The sequence below is a fragment of the Helobdella robusta genome (assembly GCF_000326865.2).
Source record: "Helobdella robusta unplaced genomic scaffold HELROscaffold_49, whole genome shotgun sequence".
NCBI classification, from domain to species: Eukaryota; Metazoa; Annelida; class Clitellata; order Rhynchobdellida; family Glossiphoniidae; genus Helobdella; species Helobdella robusta.
Window position 1 is genome coordinate 865,914 of NW_008705246.1, and position 22,353 is coordinate 888,266.

General features: G+C 36.1%; 4 protein-coding genes across 4 annotated transcripts in view; 3 read left to right on the forward strand and 1 right to left on the reverse strand.

Annotated features, from left to right (window-relative positions):
• Nucleotides 1–8,522: 8,522 nt before the first annotated feature.
• On the reverse strand, nucleotides 8,523–10,505 carry HELRODRAFT_178714 (hypothetical protein; the record flags this gene model as incomplete). The annotated part of the gene is made up of 4 exons (XM_009026796.1): nucleotides 8,523–8,583; nucleotides 9,536–9,675; nucleotides 9,748–9,952; nucleotides 10,402–10,505. 4 exons carry the CDS (start codon nucleotides 10,503–10,505, stop codon nucleotides 8,523–8,525), a joined length of 510 nt encoding a protein of 169 aa, XP_009025044.1.
• Nucleotides 10,506–12,345: 1,840 nt separating this feature from the next.
• Nucleotides 12,346–13,696, forward strand: HELRODRAFT_178715 (hypothetical protein; the record flags this gene model as incomplete). Its single annotated transcript, XM_009026797.1, has 2 exons — nucleotides 12,346–12,853; nucleotides 12,936–13,696. The coding sequence occupies 2 exons, from the start codon at nucleotides 12,346–12,348 to the stop codon at nucleotides 13,694–13,696; spliced, it is 1,269 nt and encodes a 422-aa protein (XP_009025045.1).
• Nucleotides 13,697–18,336: 4,640 nt separating this feature from the next.
• HELRODRAFT_178716 (hypothetical protein) lies at nucleotides 18,337–19,400 on the forward strand (the record flags this gene model as incomplete). The annotated part of the gene is made up of 4 exons (XM_009026798.1): nucleotides 18,337–18,398; nucleotides 18,612–18,744; nucleotides 18,822–19,184; nucleotides 19,248–19,400. The coding sequence occupies 4 exons, from the start codon at nucleotides 18,337–18,339 to the stop codon at nucleotides 19,398–19,400; spliced, it is 711 nt and encodes a 236-aa protein (XP_009025046.1).
• Nucleotides 19,401–21,061: 1,661 nt separating this feature from the next.
• Nucleotides 21,062–22,353, forward strand: part of HELRODRAFT_178717 (hypothetical protein) — a gene marked incomplete at both ends in the record, with an annotated part of 5,042 nt that continues 3,750 nt past the window's right edge. The window contains 2 exons of the mRNA XM_009026799.1: nucleotides 21,062–21,703; nucleotides 21,804–22,055. Coding sequence (XP_009025047.1) covers nucleotides 21,062–21,703; nucleotides 21,804–22,055 — 894 coding nt within the window. The remainder of the gene's footprint in view (nucleotides 21,704–21,803; nucleotides 22,056–22,353) is intronic.

Here is a 22,353-nt window from a genome sequence, read left to right on the forward strand (position 1 = left end):
TTGTGTTCTTGTTTATCTTTGTTGTCTAAATGGTATGATATAAATTGTTGTGTTTTTATATTTTTTGATGCTATTTTGTAATTTCAGAACACAAAGTTGTTTGAATGTTCAACAAATGATAATTGGGTGCCTGAATAATGTACAGGCTCACGGATCAGTCTTATTTAAGTATTCGCATGTACGATCAAAAAAAATGTTGGTTCATAATGTATGTGTGCTTTTGTGAGCGTGTGTGTGTGTGCACTGAGCAAGCTTATGTACTTAGAGTTGTCTGCAAAGTTAATTGAGATGAGGTCCTATATGTTTTGCTGGTGAACGAACGCAGTTTAATTCTCGTCAAGTTGTCTGCAGTTTGCAGCTCATGGTTGGTAGCTGGCATAGTAGTCATACTTAACTGGCGTTTCTCGCGATTGTTGTAACTGTGCAGTGTTAATTACCTCAATTATAATTATTATTAGCAACGTTAGCAAGAGTTAAACTTTAAAATAAAAATCCGAAATCGAAATGTGATGACTGGCACGTGATTAATAACATTATTATTTCAGCAATAATACTTTGGTTTTTTACATGCATATTCCCACAAATAATCGCCACAAGCACCTGATAGGGTAGAAATTAATAATTTAAAAAAAAACAAAAAAAAAAAATATTTTATGTGTTACGAAATAATAAAACGTTCAGAAAACAAACACACACGCACGCACGCACGTACACACATATATAATATTTAATAGATAGATCAATATTTATTATATACATTATTACTAGGCATTCATTGTGACATCGATAGGTATGTAGAGGAAGTATAAGAAGGGCATTGTGTTTACGTTGGAAGTGGATTGGTGAAACGTCAGGAACAATCACTAGCTGACCTTTAGGAAAAGTTGTTTATGTTCGTGTTTATGTTGAGAGGATCAGGTGATTGGATGTTTACGATGGGATTCGTTGTCATCGCTCTTTAATTCAAGTCAGTTTGTTCCTTATTTAGTCAAGTTATCTAATTTGGTTAGATTTTTTTTTTGTTTTTATACCCTTCAATTAACAACACCGATTATTTAGACAGCTTAGAGGATTCTCCCTCCAAGCATAACAAATGAGTGGAATGAAATTTTTTTAATTTTTAGTCATTTTTCTCTCAAGTTTGGAGGTTACGAGATACCATGAAAGTGTACTTTGTAATTTGTACCATCCATTCCGTGCACTTTACCAATCTTCCGACTGACTCCTTTCTACGTAACACTCAATTATCGCTCGGGAATATAAATGCGTTTGACTGGATCTTGACTTTATCTATGTACTCCATCATATACGTATTTAAATATAAACGAATTAACAAAGAATATATATTTATATATATACCGATAGAATGTGCATGGCAGACGTGAATTAAGTCTATCGGTTAGAAACATTAACTGGTTGGCGGCTATTGTTAAAGACACTGTTTTAAAGCTAACCACCAAAACAGCTAACCACCAAAACCAACTTCGTCCAAGTTTCATATCTATAGGTACATAAGATAAGACAAGCATTCAACACTGCACAACACAGCATTAGACCAAAATGCAGTCAAATTATTTCAATCATTTTATTAAAATTAACGTTAGACATTTTTTTAATTAACATATAGATGAAATCAAAAGCATTTTATATTAGACGAAGTTAAAGGCACTACAAGAAAATTAAACAACACATTGTACAGAAAGACAACGAGCACACTTTTTACACACACACACACACACGCACACACACACACACGCACACACACACACACACACAGCCAACAGTCGCACAACAACTGCACAACGACACAACATCACACAGCCAGTACGGAATGCATAAACACAGCAAACATGTGCTTTTCTCCATGTTTATTTATTCGCAAGCCGAGTTTGTTTAGTTATGAATTTGACATGCTGTAATTAAAATTTGTTGCGTTTAGCAGACCTTCGCCAGTCAGTTCTCCATTCAATTAACCGCCATTAATGTCTGCTGATGCTGTCAAAAATTTTCAAATATCTACTGCTGAAGCCATCTACAAACAGACTTGTGCAGCATCAACATAACGGCTCTTAAGAGATAGTTAGTTACACGTTTGCGGGCATGAAGCAAGTTATTAAATGATATAATCCCTTTATGAGACTACCTTAAAACGTCACCCCAGTGGTGGGAGCATTTTTCGAGAGATAGACATTGAAATAACAGGATTCTCAAACTGCACTCTACGTTGTTGAATCTTCAAAGTCGACGTGTCATTCTTAGTGTGAATATGTCATTAAAGTTATGCGCAGATTCGTTGCTATTTAACTCTCGTGTGGTTGCTATTTACAAGCTACTACGTCAAATACGACTCAATTTCATAGGCCGTCCTTCTAAAATACCGGTCATTTTTTATTTCATTGTTATTATGTCATAACTAATTTTAACATAATATGACTTGATGGTGTTTTATAACAACGTGGTGTTATCATATTTCGACCTATTGTTACTATGTAAGTAGGATGAAGTCAGTGAGGATGGACGAGCAAGACGTAGCATCGTTTCCAGTGTCAGCCAATCATATTCAATTTGTGTTCTTACGTTCGTCATGCTTATTATCAATCGTACCGTTCAAAGCGTGGCGTGTTTGTGACTCTGGCTGTTTTTGTTTGTGTGTTTTGTTTGTTTGATTGTTTGTGTGTGTGTGTGGGTGGGTGTGGGTGTATGTGTGTGTGTGTGTGATTGCCTGTTTGTTTGTTTGATTGGTTATTAGTATGTTTCTTTGTTTGCATGTATCTGTTTGTGTGTTTGGAGTGTGTGTATGGTTTGGTATTAAAAAGAATGGTTTTGTAAAGTGTATAGGTAACGAATATGTGTTTTATAAACATTTGTATACTTTTGTATGTGTTGCTTAAATGGTCTGATGTTTGATTGTTCATACATATTTTGTTTGATTTTCAAACTTGGAAGTCATAAGAAAGCAAGATGACCGTAATGGAATATATAAAAAAATTTCATCTGGTACGTCCGTCCACATGTGTTTATGTAGTAGGTAACGTAATGTGTTGTACCGTAAAATACAACACTCTGCAGTATGTTAACTGTCTGATGGTTAGCATTTGAAATAATATTGAACGTTGATGAAGGTGCAAGTGTCTGTGTGTGTGTGTGTGTGTGTGTGTGTGTGTGTGGTGCGTGCGTGCGTGTGTGTGTGTGTGTGTGTGTGTGTGTGTGTGTGTGTGGCATTCGTTTGAGCATGTGATGTTTGGTGATGTGATCAGATGTGATGTGATGCATTCTATCTGTCATAATTGTTGACGTCTGGAAAGACCGTATTGGTGATGGATAGGATGACGACCACGACGACGATGGTGATCGTAATGTTGATGATAGTAGTGTGGCATTGGTGATGATGATGATGATGAATATGACGGGGGTGATTGTGATAATGATGTTGGCAATCATCACTCATGATGAAAAGTGTTATTGTGATCATAAAAGGATGATGAATGAGGATGATGAGAATGATTACATTTTGATGAAAATGTTTAAATTGCTAAACAAACTGATGACGACTACGATGATCAAAAAACGGTTGTTTCTTATATCTCGTTTCTTTGACTCAAAATGAAAAAGACAGACACAATAAACACACAAAGACACACACACATACACGCACACACACAATAAACACACAAAGACACACACATACACACACACACACATACACGCGCACACACACAGTGGCGTATCACTAAAAACGTTTCAAAAACAAATTAATTTCGGTCATCAACTTTCCTCCTGACTTTTTTTGGACTTCCTCCTTCGGTCGACAACTCATGAAAAATTCCCCCTTGGACTCAAATATTTTTCAAAGTCTTGGCCCCCTCTCGCTACTGTGACACACACACACACGCACGCACGCACGCGGTCTGGAAACACATACCAACACTACATGCACACACAAAACAACACATGCAAACACACACCAACACACAGATCCGTACAACAGTCAAAAATGAAACAAGTTGAAAGAAATGTAATGCACACCGTATTCACCCGCCTATCCATTCGTTCGTCCACCCGTCCATCCATGAAACCGCACACTCATCCATCCATTAATGCATCCATCTATTAATTTATCTATCCATTCATATAATTATCCATCCATCTATCTATTTATTCATCCATGAATAAATAGATGGATGTATATCATACATCATACATACGTACATCCATCCATTCATCCATTCACTCATTTATCTATCCATTCATTCATCCATCAATGTATCGGTTTATTCATCCATCCGTTCGTCCATCTATCCATCTCTTTGCAAATGGCACCATACATTATAATGGATCAGTCGTCAGGGTCAGGTTCAAAGTTCGTGACCTCGTAACCTTTGTTTGATACGTGACGTATTCAGACGCGCCATTCAAATGTGTTTTTGTAAGTTAGTAGGCTGCAATAAAAATGAACACTTTAATTAAAACGATGTATGTGCTGCCCCTGGGTTCTTAGGAATGGCAACAAAGGTACCAAAAGGATCCAAGATTGTTGATCTCCCAGGCGCAGGGCAACCTGCTGACCCATTCCTAATTGGTTCGTGCGTGGTGGAATTCTATAATTATAATCTTGTGTCAAATCTGGTTGGGTATTTTATAAAATAATTTAACTTATTTTTTTTATTAAATCAAATTTAATATATTTTTTCAATATCTAATATTTGATTTGAAAATAACGACACATCGTAAAATCAGAAATAATTATTGAGATATAAATTTTATCAAATGTTGGTTCTGTTCAAACTCTTGCTTCATAGCGACTTCGTTTGAAATTCAAAACAACTTCATTTTTGTGTAAAAAAAAGTGGAAAAATGTTGCATAAGCAAACTCACACACACACACAACACACACACATACGGATACACTCACACGGACAGACAGAAACATACTAGCCCACGTAATATAACCCAACTACAAACAGTCACTTTTATTCACTGGACTTCTGCATGCTTAAATAAGGTGTATGCAATCTTCTACTAGTGTTGTTTGTGCACATTATTAAACACACGCACACACACGCACACACACACACACACACACGTGCACGCGCGCACACATATAAACTAAAATATATTAGAACATAATATAAAATTTCATCCAGGTGTTTAACGTTGCATGGGATCACACGGACAAATTGAAAATGAAACAGAACTGGAGCAAGAGAGCAAGAAGCAGTTGGTGCAACTCAAATAACAATATCTCTATCATACGTTATGTAACAATACTCTAGGCAAGTACAGACGCACACACACACACACACACACAAAAACACATACACACGCACATACACACACAAACAGATAAGCAACGCATCCTCCGTTGTGAGCGTTATTTGTATTAAAGGTTAGTAAATGTTCTTGTTTTAACAGTAAAAGTAGCGTTTTTGAAAGAAAGATGGGTATTGCAGGCCCCAAAAAAGGTGTACATTTTGACTACATTATCAAAACGAGTGGGAGCTCCCACGTAAAAAAGTTGGCTATCCCGGGGAATGAACATAAGAAATTTCGTACAAAAATTTGTAAAAAAAGTTACCCCTGGTCATCAAAATCTTGGAAAATATTGGGCACCCACCCGTCGGAGTTGTCTAAATCCGCCGCTGCATGCACGCACACGCGCATACTCACACACACACACACGCACGCACACACACACTCTCAAACACACATAACTGTACTTTCTTTCTAGTGAACCGTACTGCAGAAACTCGCTGCCTGTTTGAACCTTGCACGGGAGGAGATCAATTTACAGGCAGATTAATAACAGCCGAGTAGCCTCACAATCAATTAATGAGATTTCAAAAATTTCTCATTTTCATTAAAAATCGTTAATAACAAATTTAAAGTCAGAGGTTAACAAGCAAATCGGTCCAAAAAACATTTTGACGTTCGCTTTCCTGAATGTCATCATCTCAACATGTTTCAAACTCGAATGTTTGTTTTCAAAAACATTTTAAGCTTTTGTATGCTGGCGTGTGTATGTAGCTTATGTATGTATGTATGTATGTATTTTTGCTGGCATACGTATGTATGTGTTTGCTTTATGTATGTATATGCACACACATAAAACATTATTTATATATAAATATAAATATATATATATATATAATATGCTTGTAAAAGACCATTTTTTAATATATATATATATATATATATATATATATATATATACATAATATATACAATATAAAGCTTGTGTTGTCATTCACGCGCGTACACACATACTTGTGTATGTGTGTATGTGGTGTGCACGCACATGTGTGTATGCAGATTTATTAAAGATGTACGTTTCACGGTTTCACATCTACAGAGCATGTTGTATTTGTGCTAGTGTGTGTTGTTCGTTTCGTATCACATACATGAGACAGGGCGCAAGTTTAATGGCAGTTGGACGTAAACAAATGATGAGAATGAAAACAAATAAGTAGCAAGAAGTATGTGACCCGTGCAAACTTCAAAGTGCCACTGTTTAGTGCTGTGTCATATTGTTGTGTTGTGTTGGTGTGCAGTGTTATGCTGTTGTGCAGTGTTGTGTTGTGTTGCGAGGTTGTCTTGTTGTGTGTTGTTGCGATGGTATGTTGTTGTGTTTTTGTGATGATGCGTCGTTGTGATGATAAGTTGTTGCAATGATGTGTTGTTGTGAGGATGTGTTTTTTTGATGAAGTGTTGTTGTGATGATGTGTTGCTGTGTGTTATGAATTTGCGATGTTAAAATTGTAAGAAAACATTTGAAGCTCCAGGCTATTCCAACTGATGGCTAGATGGTCTCCAGTAACATTACACCCTCTCCATCTTTCATCCATTTCTTCCTACCATTTTTTTTACAACCATCATCACCATAATCGTCATCATCATTTTGATATTTTTTTATTAATCGTCATCATCTGTTACGTCATCCTCCTCCTCATCATCATCATCATCTGCTACGTCATCACCGTCGCCATCTATTACGTCATTATCGTTATCGTGCCATTAAAATTAAGGTTCTCTATAACATTTTACCATATAACGATAACACAAATGAACAAAGCAATGGCATTAGCTGCCGTTACGATCCGCAGTCAGCCTTAAGGCTACTAATGTTGAAAGAAGACTCAACTATTTGAGGAGTTTCGACAAAGCTGGCATATGACTGTGTGATTTGGTAAAAAGTTTAATTGCTAGTAAAATATTATGAATAAATTAAATTATTGATAAATCATATCCAATGATTGAAATGTTAGCAGCGTACAACAAAACAACAATGAGCCATACTAACTCACATCACCATTCTGCACTACTTGAAACATTATGGATGTTCCAGTGTTATATTTAGTTCTATGTGAGGTAGCACAACACACAGTAATATATTGATCTTTTTCCATTATGTCATTGGTGTGTGTGTGTGATTTACACTGGGAATCTATAGCGAGGACCAAGGAGGAGACATTACGATCAGCCCATGGCCAAACCTCAGGGACAGTGTTTGTTTGTAGTCACTTTAGATTCATTTTGAGAGATTAATTATTATAAACGTTTATGTCAGCTTGCAAGCAAGCCGACTAGTTGATTTTGCTGTACAAGCCTTCACATATTTGGTTCTATTACCAAACATTGATCTATTAGAAACGATAGAACGTAACACTATCAGGCATAGACTAATTGTTAACAAATAACATTCCACGTTTCCATTCAAACCATTCGTTGGTTATTAAGAATTGCCTCAACATTGTCTATAATTAGTTGAAGATTACAATTAATCCAGTTTATTACATTCGGAATTCTCGATAAAATTGAACTAACAAAATATAAAATTTGTCTAAAAAACCATTTAGCTTCAAAGTTTTTAAAAGTTAATGCAATACAGAACTTTGTCCAAAATATCGCGCGAAAAATTAACAGTTTTCAGAAGCTCCAGTTCATTTTTCAGTAGTTTCACCCTAGAAACAATTTTTTCAACCTGAAAGAAATTAACGACACTCGAAACAAACAATTTGCTATCGAAACTACTAAAGTAATTTGTTAAAAAACAAAAAAAATCGCTGATGAAAATCAAGCAGGTCGCCATCCTAACCAAAAAATCCATCAAAAATTCAAGCGCATCCACCCGTTTTCCAAATTTCATGTGTTTTCCTACGAGAGAAAACTGCCAACTGGTTCTCTCGGAACAATTGGTTCACTGTTAAACAGTTGCACAGCTAGTCCCTGCAACATACGAACCGAGCAGAAATTATCTCTCCATATCTTACAGTCATATTGGCAAACTGACCAGGCACTGCAGAGTCGCTGCAATGAAACAAGTGTTTCCCAGGTTTTTATACACGCACCTATTCCTGCCATTCTCCATTTGTTATCCAGATGACTCTTGGCAGGCACAGGTAAAGTATTTCCAGGAATAATCGATGTTGTCAGGAATTTTAGGTAGGATTGCTGCCTCCCGGGAGACTATCTTCTTCCTTCTCCGGCGCTTATCGAAATATTTATTCGGAGTTTCATCACAAGAATCAACTCGTCAGGAAGCACGTTGGCGCCGTCGCCGTTTTATTAGACTTGCTGTTCACCCGGCTTAAAGGATAAAGAAGAAAAATTTGATTAAATAAAAACTAAATATCACATAAATATCACAATAAACTCATCATTAGTTATATCCTTTCAAATTAAGTTATAATATAACGACTTCGCATATTGTTACAATCCGTACATAAGATGTGTCATACCAGATATCATTCGTCTTATTCTCTTTTTCATTTAGAAATAATTAAAAACTGAAAATATTTATTTGGTAATTTTGTCGAATTAACCGTTAATTTTTTTTATTGTATAAATAACGGCATTCATTTTTTTTTATAATTATGATTTATTATTTTTGCATATTACCAAGATGTCATAAAGTATTAATTTCGTATGATTCGGTAATATTTTTGTATATGATACCTATAGGTGGTCTTAGCGACAAGTTGGTATATTTTTATAACAAAGTTTGCTATATTTATATAATTCTTGAACAAACTTTAATATCGATAAAGTAAGATGCATAAATCAATTATAAGCACATATAAAATTGAAAATTTTTGAAAAAAATTAAAAAAAAAGACCGGGTAAACAGAATTATCTCATTTCCATAATAAGCATCTAAAAACAATATGAGTATATTTAAATTTCGTGCATTCCCAACTTCTTCTGGCAAAAAGTGAAAGTGAACGGATCATTTCTAAAACTAAGATGAATTCTTAAACAAACTTTAATTACTAATGTTAATGTCGATTAATATCGATGAAGTAACACGCGTAAATCAATTATAAGCAGATATAATTGAAAATTTTCGAATAAAAAAAAATTAAAAAAGATGATCTGGCAAACAGAAATATCTTTTTTCCATCAAGGCAAGGCAATAGTATAAAATGGTAACTAAAATAAATAAACGTGAAAAGTATAGAAAACAGAATAAAGTAATTTATCCGCGCATAAGATTGGATCTCGATTGTATTTGCCACATTTTGGCATGGGCAGGGAATACCTTGTACCCCTGGCAGGAGGTATTTTGTATTTGGATAGATGGCAGACAACACTTCCTTCTTGACCGATAAACATGGTGACTTTTTGCAGAGTTTGATTGACACATTGAGAGCAAAATTTTTTCATTATGTTTTTTGTTATCTTGAAGCATGCATGACATATTTACACACAATTTTTGGTCAGTTTGATGAGCAAACCATCCACTGATATCACCTTCAGTCCAATTTTTATAAGAACATTTTGCATAGTAAAATCAGCGGTTAAGCAAGCAACTACAATCTGTCCATTAGTGGCATTGACGTTCTCGATTGTCCACATTTCGTCATCAAAACAGAATTTTTGATGCGATTCAAAATTGACCAAACCAACTCTTCTCTGAAGTCTTCCCACGTGACTTCTGGGATCGAGATTGTGTCTCCTACCATCGTCGTTGGTTTCACAATACACAGCGCTTCTTCAAAATCGTTCAAATCAACAGAGAATTTTTTTGCCTGTGTAAAGATTGTAGAATCGCTTTTTCACTAATTTTCTCAAATCTCGACATAAATAGGAAGGTGTTTTGAAAATTAGAGTTTAAAAGTTTTCATTACTCAAGTTAAAGTTGTAAACACCATTACAATCATTATCACTATTACTATCATTATTATTACCATAAATATTATCATTATTATTACGGTTGCGGTAATTATTACCATCATTGTACATATTATTATTATTATCAGCAATGACTTTACCATCATCGTCGTCATTAGTCATTATCGTTGTTGATGATGACAGCAACATCAGAAGTGTCGTTGTCTCTATTGTCGTCATCATCATCGTCATAGATATCATTTGTGTTTTTTCTCATATTTTTTTCGAGGAGACCTCGATGAAATCCTGTCATCAACACCTCTGTTGATCAAAGCGTTAATAAAATCTCTTCTCTTTGTTTTTAGAGTGTTGGTTCTGGTGGCTTCTGGCCTGGGCATGTTAGCTGCCTCGAGATATTAAACAATTTCATCTGGGACCAAATCAAACAACTTGATCATGAGAAATTCATTGTAGCCGTAGCAAAAACAGAGATCCGTTATCAACTGTTTGATGTATTCATTCCTCTTTTTTTCCTGGCTCTCTTCTGTTCTTGAAATCACTTAGAATTTCCTTTGTTTCATTCATCCGTCGAAAATAGCTAAATGCAGTATTCCATATTCTCACTACATAACAGTTCAACAGCATGCACATTTCCTTGCTCCCAAACAACTCTTTACTAACTAACTAACATCATTTATAACATTGATTGTAATTTTTTGCATTGAAGAAGCTTATCAGATTTTTCTTCACTAGGGTAGACCATTACTTTCATTCAAAACATAAGATACGTTAATACGTTTGATAGTAAACTCTCAAACATGTTTTAACTTGTTTGGACAAAACCAGCTTACATAGTCAGCAGAAAATTTTTTCGCTTTCATATTTTTCTTTTGTTCTTTAACACTAATTTTGTTGTTTGCTTTTGAAAGAAAATTAATGAATTTTCTTATATCAAACATTTAATTGAGTGTTTGAATTTCTATGATTCTCTTGATTTTATTTCTCTGTGGCAAATGATGAAAAATGATGCAAAAATTAAAATATCATTGCTTGCTCATTCTAAACTGGCTTTTAATGAAGTTGACAACTTTATTGATGATATTAGTTTTGAAACGAATTATGTAAAAATCAACAGCTCTTCAGAAATTTTAAAAAAATTGTCAAATCTTGAATGGCCAGATGTCAATGAAGCCAGTACAATATATTATGTAGCAGGGGCAGTAGTGAAAAGTATTCTCAGTACGATTAGATGTCTCGACTGCAGGGAGGTCCTTTTGGATGACGATTCATTTTATATCAATGAAGATCATTCTAATATTGTAGTCTATTTGCAAAACACCAATAGAGGAGGTTTGTTGAAGCCAGCTGAATAAGCATTTTCAGCTTGTCTAGGCCGCTGGCAAATTTTTCAAACCATGAAAAAAATAGAAACAGCTATGAAACTTTTCAAAACCTCCAACAATCAACGAAGACTTCTCATCACTTTTAAATAATTATCCGCATAATGATTGATATTTTGTTGGTTGAGGATAAGTTCTGTTTTAGTAATCATAACGTCAAAGAAAGCATCTGTGAACGTTTTTACAACTGCATCTGTAGAAATTTGTTAAAAAAAATTAATGAGTGTAAATATTAAAGGTAAATTTAATAAAAACAAAAAAATAAAAAAAGTTTAAAAGTAAAAAAAATATCTTCATTTTATATTTTTTTGTTTCATGATTTTTTGATTAATAAAAAAAATAATTATTAAAACAGTTATCTTGTTTCGTTCAAATAAAAAAAAAAAAAAACAAAAATAATGTTATAACCGTGCTACCGAACGCACTAGATTCTAGCGTATTCTAGAATGTTCTAGTGACTGTAGCATTCTAGAGTATGCTAGAATCGGACCATCTAGAAGAATCTAGAAACGACGCTTGCGAAGAGTATATAAGCGCACGTCGCAAGAAATTCGTGATTAGTGAAATTCGTGATTTTGTGATTTCGTGAATAGCGATTCGGTGAATTATTTAAAGCGATATTTGATTTGTTTGTTGACGTTGTTTAAAAGTTAATTGTTGCGTTAATTTGAATTTGCTAGAAATAAACGATTAGTTGATTTTTTCTGTAAATAAAGTTTAATAACTAATAACTGTTTGGAGTATTTTATTCAATCGAATACAACAGCGAGTATTATAACATTGGTGTCAGAAGTGGGATCTTCGACTAGCGAATTACTACTCATAGAAAAAGAACACGATGTCAAAACTGTGTGGTTTGAACGTAGTTCAGCTACGAGAAGAACTACAGAAACGAAGCCTTGTCACAAGTGGCAACAAAGAAGTACTAGTAGCACGTCTGAGAGAAGCTCTCATTGACGAAGGTAAGAACCCAGACGAATTCAAGTTTGATGGTGCTGACGAAGACAATGAAATTAGCACAAGCACGTTTACAACCGCTAAAATGATGGAACTTCTGCTTAGTATGTCAACTGAAATAAAACAACAGTCCGAACGACAGACAGAAGAGTTAAAACAACAGATCAAGGAACAGTCCGAACGACAGACAGAGGAGTTAAAACAAATCAAACAGCAGTCCGAACGACAGTCCGAACGACAGTCCGAACGACAGACAGAAGAGGTAAAACAACAGATCAAGGAACAGTCCGAACGACAGACAGAGGAGTTAAAACACGTAAAATTGGAAGTGGCAGAACAGATTGAAGAACAGTCAACAAGAATAGAAATGATCGAGCAGAAACTTGATCGTCAGACCGTTGAGGTAGATCACAAGATAGACAAATTGAAGCGATAATTGGAGCAATCCAAAAAAAATGGCCATGCCGTTAGATCATGCATCCGGAAGAACTTTGAAGGAACCAGCATTTGACGGAGAGATGTCCTGGAACGTTTATAAAATCCAGTTCGAAGCAGCGGCAACTAGTAACTGTTGGAACGGAAAAGAACGAGCAACAGCACTGATACTGGCCCTGCGAGGTTCAGCAGCAGAGGTTCTTCAGACGATTCCGGCGGAGAACCACTTCAACTATGAAGTTCTGGTTAGCGCGTTGGATTTACGTTATGGTGAAGAACACATGAAACAGATTTATCGATCTCAGCTTAGAAACAGAACGCAACGATCTGGTGAATCCATTCAGCAGCTGGCACAAGATATCGAACGGTTGACATTGCTGTCGTATCCGAAATCAGACCCCGAGCATAGAGACGAAACTGCCCTGGATACGTTTATCAAAGCCCTTCGTGATTCGGAACTCAAGCAATCCCTTCTCTTGTCAGATAAACGAAAACTCAAGGATGCCGTTGCGCACAGTCTCACTTTTGAATCGGCAAAGCAAGCATCAAAAAGTGACGTACGTCCACGCCAAGTACATGAAGAATGCTCTTGCCAGAAGGTGGTTGTGAAACGCGAACCTCAACAGCATGGTGTACCCCAATACTGGATTTGGGGTGAAAAAAGCCATCTACGTCGTGATTGTAAACACCGCCTAAAAGATAACTACTGCCTAAATTGCGCAACAAGATGGCGCAAAAGAAGAGAAGATGATCCTGTATCACGATCGACCCCTTCTAACGAAGGGGCAGAAAACTAATAAGAGTCAACTTTGTGGGGCAGAGGTTGGCTAGTAGAATTGACGCCCCCAGTACCGTAATTAACGTTTCCAGATTACATCGAAATCGAAACGACCTATGGCTGAACGGAAAAGTTGATCAACGAGAATGTGTAATTACAGTCGACACCGAAGCAACAAAATCGATTTTAAGATCTGATTTGGTACCCAATCTGAAGAAAGAGACTTCTAACAAATACATCCTTCGAACAGCTACCGGAGGAACAGCACCAGTCTATGGAAAGATTCTCCGTACTGTTCAGCTAGGCGACTTGTTATTCGAAGGTTCATTCTTAGTCGCGGATATCATCGACGAATGCATAATAGGTGTCGACTTTCTGACAAAATATGAGTTCAAAATTGACCTAGAAAAACGCACTCTTAAATGGAGAAATACAGAAGTGATAATAGGGGATAGCGACAAAAAACGCATTCGAGTGACAGTCGATTGTGACATAGAACTACCTCAATCATCTGAAAACATCGTATGGGGAAAGTTGAATTGCGATCCAAGGGGCCACCAGTTCTATTTGATGGAGCCAACCTCAACGACAAATGTACAGAACGCGGTCATTGGAAAATGCTTGGTAGAAGCGAACAAAAATGGTCTTATTCCTGTCAGAATAATGAATACCGCTAAACACACTATTAAAATTAAAAAAGGCGAGGAAATAGGTAATTGCCAATCAATAAATTTGATGAAATCATTAGATATGGAGCAACAGGAAAAGGTTCTACCAACTGACAAAGGTAGACTCAAAGAACTTACCAAAAATCTACTGGATGAACTCAATTTGTATCAAGAAGACCGTCTAAAAGCCGAGGCGTTGATTGCTGATTTTGCAGACGTGTTTTCAACCGGTGACAATGACCAAGGTAAAACAGCTCTGGTAACTCACCGAATTGATACTCAGGATGCGAAACCGATCCGACAAGTACCACGACGTCTTCCTCTAGCAAAACAAACAGAAGTAAACGAAATGATAACGACAATGCAGAATCAAGGCGTCATCGAACCGTCATCAAGTCCCTGGATTTCGCCAGTTGTTTTGGTAAAGAAGAAGGACGGCACTACCCGTTTTTGCGTTGATTATAGGAAGTTAAATGATGTGACTAAAAAAGACAGCAATCCGTTACCGAGGATTAATGACATCATGGACACCCTATCTGGCTCAAGTTGGTTCTCTACGCTTGATTGGAAAAGCGGATACTGGCAAGTAGAAATCGACAAGAACGATCGCGAAAAGACAGCGTTTTCTATCGGATCGGGGTTGTGGCAATTCACCGTCATGCCATTTGGATTGTGCAATGCCCCAGCCACATTCGAGCGACTGATGGAATGTGTATTGCAAGGTCTCAACTGGAAAACCTGTCTTGTCTATTTAGACGACATAATTGTTCTAGGAAGAACATTTGATCAACACGTCGAAAACTTACGAGAGATCTTCACAAGACTTTGGGTGGCAAATTTAAAGCTGAACGTTAAAAAGTGCAGGTTATTTTCTAAAGAAGTTAACTATTTGGGACATGTGGTATCTTCAGATGGAGTTCGAACCGATCCCAGCAAGATAGAAATTGTGAAAGACTGGCCAACTCCAAAGGATAAAAATGAATTGCGCAGTTTTCTGGGATTGGCAACGTACTATCGACGTTTTGTAAAGGATTTTGCAAAAGTTGCCAGACCTCTCCACCAACTTACCGAGAAGGACCGAGTTTTCAACTGAAATACCCTATGCGACTCAGCATTTGAAAAGTTAAAAGTTGAACTATGTGATGCTCCTTTGCTAGCATATCCAGTTCGTGGCAAGACGTTTGTGTTAGATACTGATGCAAGTAACAACGGAATCGGAGCCGTTTTGTCACAGCATATAGACGGAGAAGAAAAGGTGCTAGAGTATTATTGCAGAGGATTCACAAAGCCCGAACGAAACTATTGTGTGACCAGGAAGGAGTTACTAGCAATAGTCAATGCAACAAAACACTTCCACAAGTACCTTTATGGACAGAAATTTCTTCTCCGAACTGATCATGCAGCGTTAAGATGGCTCCTCAACTTCAAGGATCTTGAAGGACAGATGGCCCGATGGTTGGAACGTTTACAAATGTACGACTTCGAGATCGTGCACCGCAAAGGAACAACTCATAGTAATGCTGATGCTCTCTCACGTCGACCATGTTTACCAGGATGCAAATATTGCTGTCGTCACGAGAAGATACAATCGGAAGACGCAACAACAATATCAGCGGATGACGGTTGGACACCAACGGATCTTGCAGATGCACAGTTTGCGGATGAGGACCTACAACATCTGATCACATGGAAGAAGAAGGGCAAGCGACCGGACTGGCAAAGCATCTCAGAATATAGTGCCGTGTTAAAGGGTTATTGGGCTCAGTGGGACTCATTGTATTTGGAAGGGGATTTGCTGAAACGAAAATGGGAATCAGCTGATGGATCAAAACACCGCATGCAAGTTGTAATACCAAGAAGTAGAACGACCGAAATCCTTGATGAAATGCATGGCAGCCCTTCTGGGGAACATTTAGGAGTGAACAAGATCCTTGACAAAATACGAGAAGGATTCTACTGGCTTCACGTTAGAGAAGATGTAGAGAGCTGGTGTCGAAAATGTAAACACATGCGCTTCAGTCAAAGGACCCAAAAGAAATCTAAAAGGAGCAATGCAAATCTACAATGTTGGTGTCCCCTTTGAACGGATTGCTATAGATATTGCTAGACCCTTTCCGGTATCAGATTATGGAAACCGTTACATTCTGGTTGTAGCGGACTATTTCAGCAAATGGCCTGAGGTGTTTCCAATACCCAACCAAGAAGCATGTACCGTCGCTGAGGAAATTGTAGTCAATTGGATTAGTCGATATGGTGTCCCATTGGAACTCCACTCAGATCAAGGTCGAAATTTTGAGTCACAACTGTTTGGTGAAATGTGCAAGCTGCTAGGTATAAACAAAACTCAAACGACACCTCTTCACCCACAGTCTGACGGTATGGTGGAACGATTCAACCAAACCCTGATTGAACATCTGGCTAAAGTAGTCGACGAAAATCAACGGGATTGGGATCGTCATATACCATTGTTTCTTATGGCATACCGGAGTGCTATCCACACAACTACTGGAGAAACGCCATCAAAAGTTCTGTTTGGGACTACCTTAAGAACTCCAGCTGATGTGAAATATGGCGTACCACCTGAACCACACCAACCATTAACAGAATACGTGGATAATCTTCGACAGCGATTAAACCATATCCACCGTTACGTACGCCTTAAAATTATGAAAAATACGGAGGCGGCCAAAACCAGATACGACTTGAAAGGAAGCAGTGGCGGTTTTGCTGTCGACGAGTTAGTTTGGCTGTACAACCCACAGCGAAAGAAAGGACGTCTCCAAAGCTCCAGCGAGAGTAGGAAGGACCTTATCAAGTCATCACCCGCTTGAATGACGTCGCCTACCGTATTCAGGAATATCGGAAGCCGAGAGCAAGAATGAAGATCGTTCATTTGGATAGACTGGCTCCGTACCATGCGGACACCTGAACGAAAGCTGTTCGGAACGAACAGAACTAAGAAGGGGGTAATGTTATAACCGTGCTACCGAACGCACTAGATTCTAGCGTATTCTAGAATGTTCTAGTGACTGGATCATTCTAGAGTACGCTAGAATCGGACCATCTAGAAGAATCTAGAAACGACGCTTGCGAAGAGTATATAAGCGGGTAATCTCGGAGACGGCAAAGTGGTTTTTCCAGAAATATTTATTTCTAGTCAACAGCTTAAAGAGACTCATAAGCTCCACCCACGGTGCAACTAATAAACTAAATACAGCCTGCATGTTCGTTGGTTAGCGACAGTATAATGTAAACAGCCGAAATACTAAAAAAAGGAAAACTGTTTTTTGAGTAATTATTTTTAAAATGTTATTGAATTTAAAAAAAATAAATAAAATGTAAAACGCTTGACAATGCAATCTACCCTTGACAATGCAATCAACGATTTCGAATCAAAATATAACCTGAATTTTATGCTTTGTACCCGTTGGGAAATGTTATAGTTCAATTTCTAAAATTAAATAGATCTATCCATGGAATTATATAACAATTATATTAATTATATTAATATAATTATGGAATTATATTAATTGAATTATATATTATATAATTCAATGGATCTACCCGCCGGTTATGAAGTAAAAAGTTTAAAAAATAAGCGGTTTTTTGAAGAATTTTTAAATGTTAATGACTTTGAAATTAAAAAACATGAATGAAAAACGTTTAACGAAGAAAAGAATAATTCATACAACAGAATGTTATAGTTCAATTTCTAAAACTAAATAGATCTATCCGCCGATTATGAAGTAAAAATCATGGAATTATATAACTGGAAGCGCCCTACCAGCGTTTTAACATTGAAAATTTTTTTCAACGGGCAAGTTACCTCTGGAAGCAAGTTTCTAAAAATTTATTGTAATTTTATTGTAAATTATTTAACAAATATATTATCTTATATTTTAAAATGTTTTAAGTATTTTCTCTTCTATTCTTCAATTGCATTTATTTATATTTTTCATTAATAAAAATATATCGCTTATTTACGTTAAAAATGGCTGCATACCCATCAGTTGAAGAAAAGAAATTTTTAGAACTGATAGATTATTTTTTAAAGTAAGAAGATGCATGAAGAACAGCATGGTTTGATAGCGGCCACGATGACATGCCGCTGTCTTGCAGACATGAGGTTTGCATACTTTTCAAGCTTAAAACGTTTTTTCTCCGTTAACTACTTTTTGTTATCATTTCATACTACTGTCTTGCATGCTGTACAGTTTTCTCGTTTTGTCAGATTTTGATTTTTTTTCAAAAATAATAAAACAAAAGGTTTGCAGAAAGTGCACTAACGGCAGATGGTTACTTGTGGAGGTTTAGAAACTCCAGGTGCCGCGCTACAAAAACAATTAGGCATGGAAGTTTCTACAGCCATAGCCAATTATCCCTTACAAATTGTATTTTGGTAAGATTTTTTCCATTGTTTATAAAAAATTTAATTTCTTTAAGAATGATGATGCGAATTGTTTTAAATTCAAACAGATGACGTATTTCTGGTCTATGTACGACGTTAGCCAGGCAATGGTTGCGTCGATTTTAGATTTGGACGTCGGGCACACATTATCTGACTGGTTTAATTTACATCGAGATCTATGCATTGACTGGGCTCGTGATAACCCTGCACGAGTAGGTGGCCCCGGACACATCGTTCAGATAGATGAAAGCTGCATTTCATCTGCAAAAAGATCGAGGAACCGAAATGCACGTCCAGTTAGGACACGCAGGGTTCTTGGAGGCATCGATACGCAAACAAAAGATGCCTTTCTGGTGGAAGTAAATAAACGAGATGCTGCCACGCTGTTGCCATTGATACAGCGACATGTTCTGCCCGGTTGGTTTCATAAAGTTTAATATTTTCCAATTCATTTTTGTTGGTTATGAAATATAGTTCGATTTTAATAATTTTAGGTACAAGTTTGGACGGATCAATGGGCTACTTATAACAGTATAACAGCCGTAACCGGTCTAGCCCACCAAACCGTAAATCACTCCATTACATTCCGGGCCGTAAACGTAGTGCATACAAATGGAGTGGAGAATTTGTGCAATCAACTTCCCTAAAGGTCAATAAACTATTGATAATTGGAATTTTCTACAAAAAAGAATACAAACTTTCTCAGTCTGCTCTACTAAACCTTTACTACGCTTTTATTTATCCTCATCTTACCTACTGCATAACTGTATGGGGAAACAGTCCTAAAAGTCACTTGTACAACATTACGCTCTCTCAAAAACGCTCAAGACGTCTTATCTTTAATACTAATCCTTTTGCCCATACTAAACCCTTTTTTGTAAATAACAATATTCTATCATTAAGGTTTATATATTATTATTTCCCAGCCATACTTGTTTTCAAATTTATTAATAAACTTCTCTCTACTCCTCTAGACGACCTTTACACAACAAGCAATTCTATTCTATCTGCTCATACAAGGCACACCCAATTATTCTTTTACACACATAGAACCCGTATTAAATTATTTTCATCAAGTATTAAACCTACTGGACCAAAAATTTGGGCTTAACTGCTTCCTCCTCAGTTACATGAAATCAAAAACCTACAACTCATTAAGAGGAAGCTACGTAACTTTATAACAAACTTAGATCCCGACACCACCATCTAGTTATCTGGGAAAGCATGTTCATATAAGCGTTATGTGTGTCTAGGTGTGTGTGAATGTGGTTGCTTGTTTGAGTGTGTGTGGATGAGTGCTGTGTTTGTGTGAGTGTGTTTGGATGAACCGGTGTGTGTTTATACGTTAGTGTTTTTTGCGCGTGAGTGAGTGTATGTGCTTGGCATAATTCTTCTGCAATGTTATTTCCATAAGATAAGATTCAAAATTTAGAAGTTAGTCAAAGTATTATTATGTTTTAAACTTCGAAACAATTTTGAAGTATTAGAATTACTCTTTGAAATATCTATAACCTACATTATATTGTTTTTGGGTACATTGAATTTTTTTATAATTATGTTTTATATTTCGGAACGGTTTTGAAATATTAGAATTACTCTTTATATTGTGTTTGGGTACCTGGAATTCTTTTATTTGTTTAAATCTGCTCATATGTCATTTTTACAAATTGACACTGGTGATCAGTACAAGAAGTCCGTGGTTTCAACCTGAGCACATGGTTTAGTTTAAGCACATGGTTTTATTTAGTTTTAGTATGATGCTAATGACTACGAATGTGCATACGTGTGTGGTTGTGTGAACCACGTGTTTACGCTGTATATTTATTTATGAAATTTCGTCATAGCTCCATTGCTTGCACGTGGAAATGCTTCTATGTTGTAATGAACGTATATATATATAATATATATATATATGTATATATATATAATGTATATATATATATATATATGTATATACATATATGTGTGTGTGTGTATGTATGGTTATGTTCTATGTTTTAAAGACAGTAAATGAACGTGTGTATATATATATGTATATAAATATATATATATATATATGTGTGTGTGTATTTAGGGAAAGAGGGGAATTTGCTTAAGAGATATCCTAGTCGATTGATAATATTTTAAACGAATATAGAATAGATGTTTATGGCTATACGGTATTGCATTTTTGTCGTATAATCTGAATTGAAAATTACTGCGAAGTTGTGAAAGAGTTGAAAACGAAGATGGATGCAGAGTCAGACAACATAGAAAATAATGATGGTTCAAGAGGAGAGCAAATTGTATTAATTTCTAAGACAGAAACATGCTCCTACGTGCCAGTGGTTATTACCAAGGTTTGGTGAACAGTGGAATGAAAGATGTCCATTATAGAGAGCTTACTTTGGCTTGTTTAACAAATGAATCGTTAATAGAAGTAAGGGATTATTTATCCAGATTGTCAACCAACGTGTTGGAAAGCGTGAAGTCGTTGAATGAAGTAGAAGCAGGGCTGGATGGTGCTTTCTACCTACAAATAAATGATATGATTAATAGCTACATTGAATTGTTGTTGAAAAATTTGAACAAGTCAGCATGCATTCGTATTTTGGACATCGCAAACAAGTACGTTTTAAATAATAAGGTTGTCGAAAAAGTTATTAAATTCATGTTGAAGTATTTCAAAGAGATCCCAGAAAGCTGCAAAATATCATTATCACCAGACGAAATGTTTTGCTTGGTTGCATCAGAGGAAATGAATGCAGACAGCGAAATGGATATTTTCAATCTGATAATTAAGTGGGTTTCGGAGGATCCGTCGAGAAAATGTTTTGCAGAAAAATTGTTGACCGAAGTGAGGTACAATCTGATGACAACCTCGGATAAGCAAAAATGTACTGACACAATTCTTGATCTAAATTTAAATATTAGCTATGATACAGATAAAGATTCTAATATTTCTCGTACAGTTGGTATACTTTTTACGCTTGGATCAACTAAAATCAAGGTGTGAATTTAATTAATTTCGTTTCTATTTTCACATATTTTCATCCGGATTTTTATTTCAGGGCCAGAAAAGAAGCTTTGTTGATATTCTTCCAGTTTATGATTTTGTTGAAGCTTGCAAATTCAGTGGGGACAACTCTGGCCCATCACCAGTCAAATTCAATCCATCAAGAAGAAGCCGACCACCATGTAATGTGACTCGTACGGCCTGTGTGGTTGACAACTGCTTGTATCTGTTCGAAAAATGGACAAATGATGGTAGTTTCTCTGGCAGAATTTTCATGTACAATCCGATTGCTGCTGTTTGGTCTAAGGTTTACTATTTTTAAATTGTTTTTTCTGAGCAAATTTTTTAAAATTGCAAGGTGTAATTGAATGGAATTATTCATTCTTGTCAATAGCTGCTGCAGTTTATTCTATGAATCGCCTTAAATGTACAACATCTAAATATATATATATATATAAATATATATATAATATATAATCCATTTACCGCCTTTTTCTTTAATTGTATATATTTCAATATCTATTTAATAATAATAATTATCATCAAATAAATTTTCAGTGTTGCAGTATCAGTTTACTGCCTTATAATGCTCTTTTGTTTTTTTT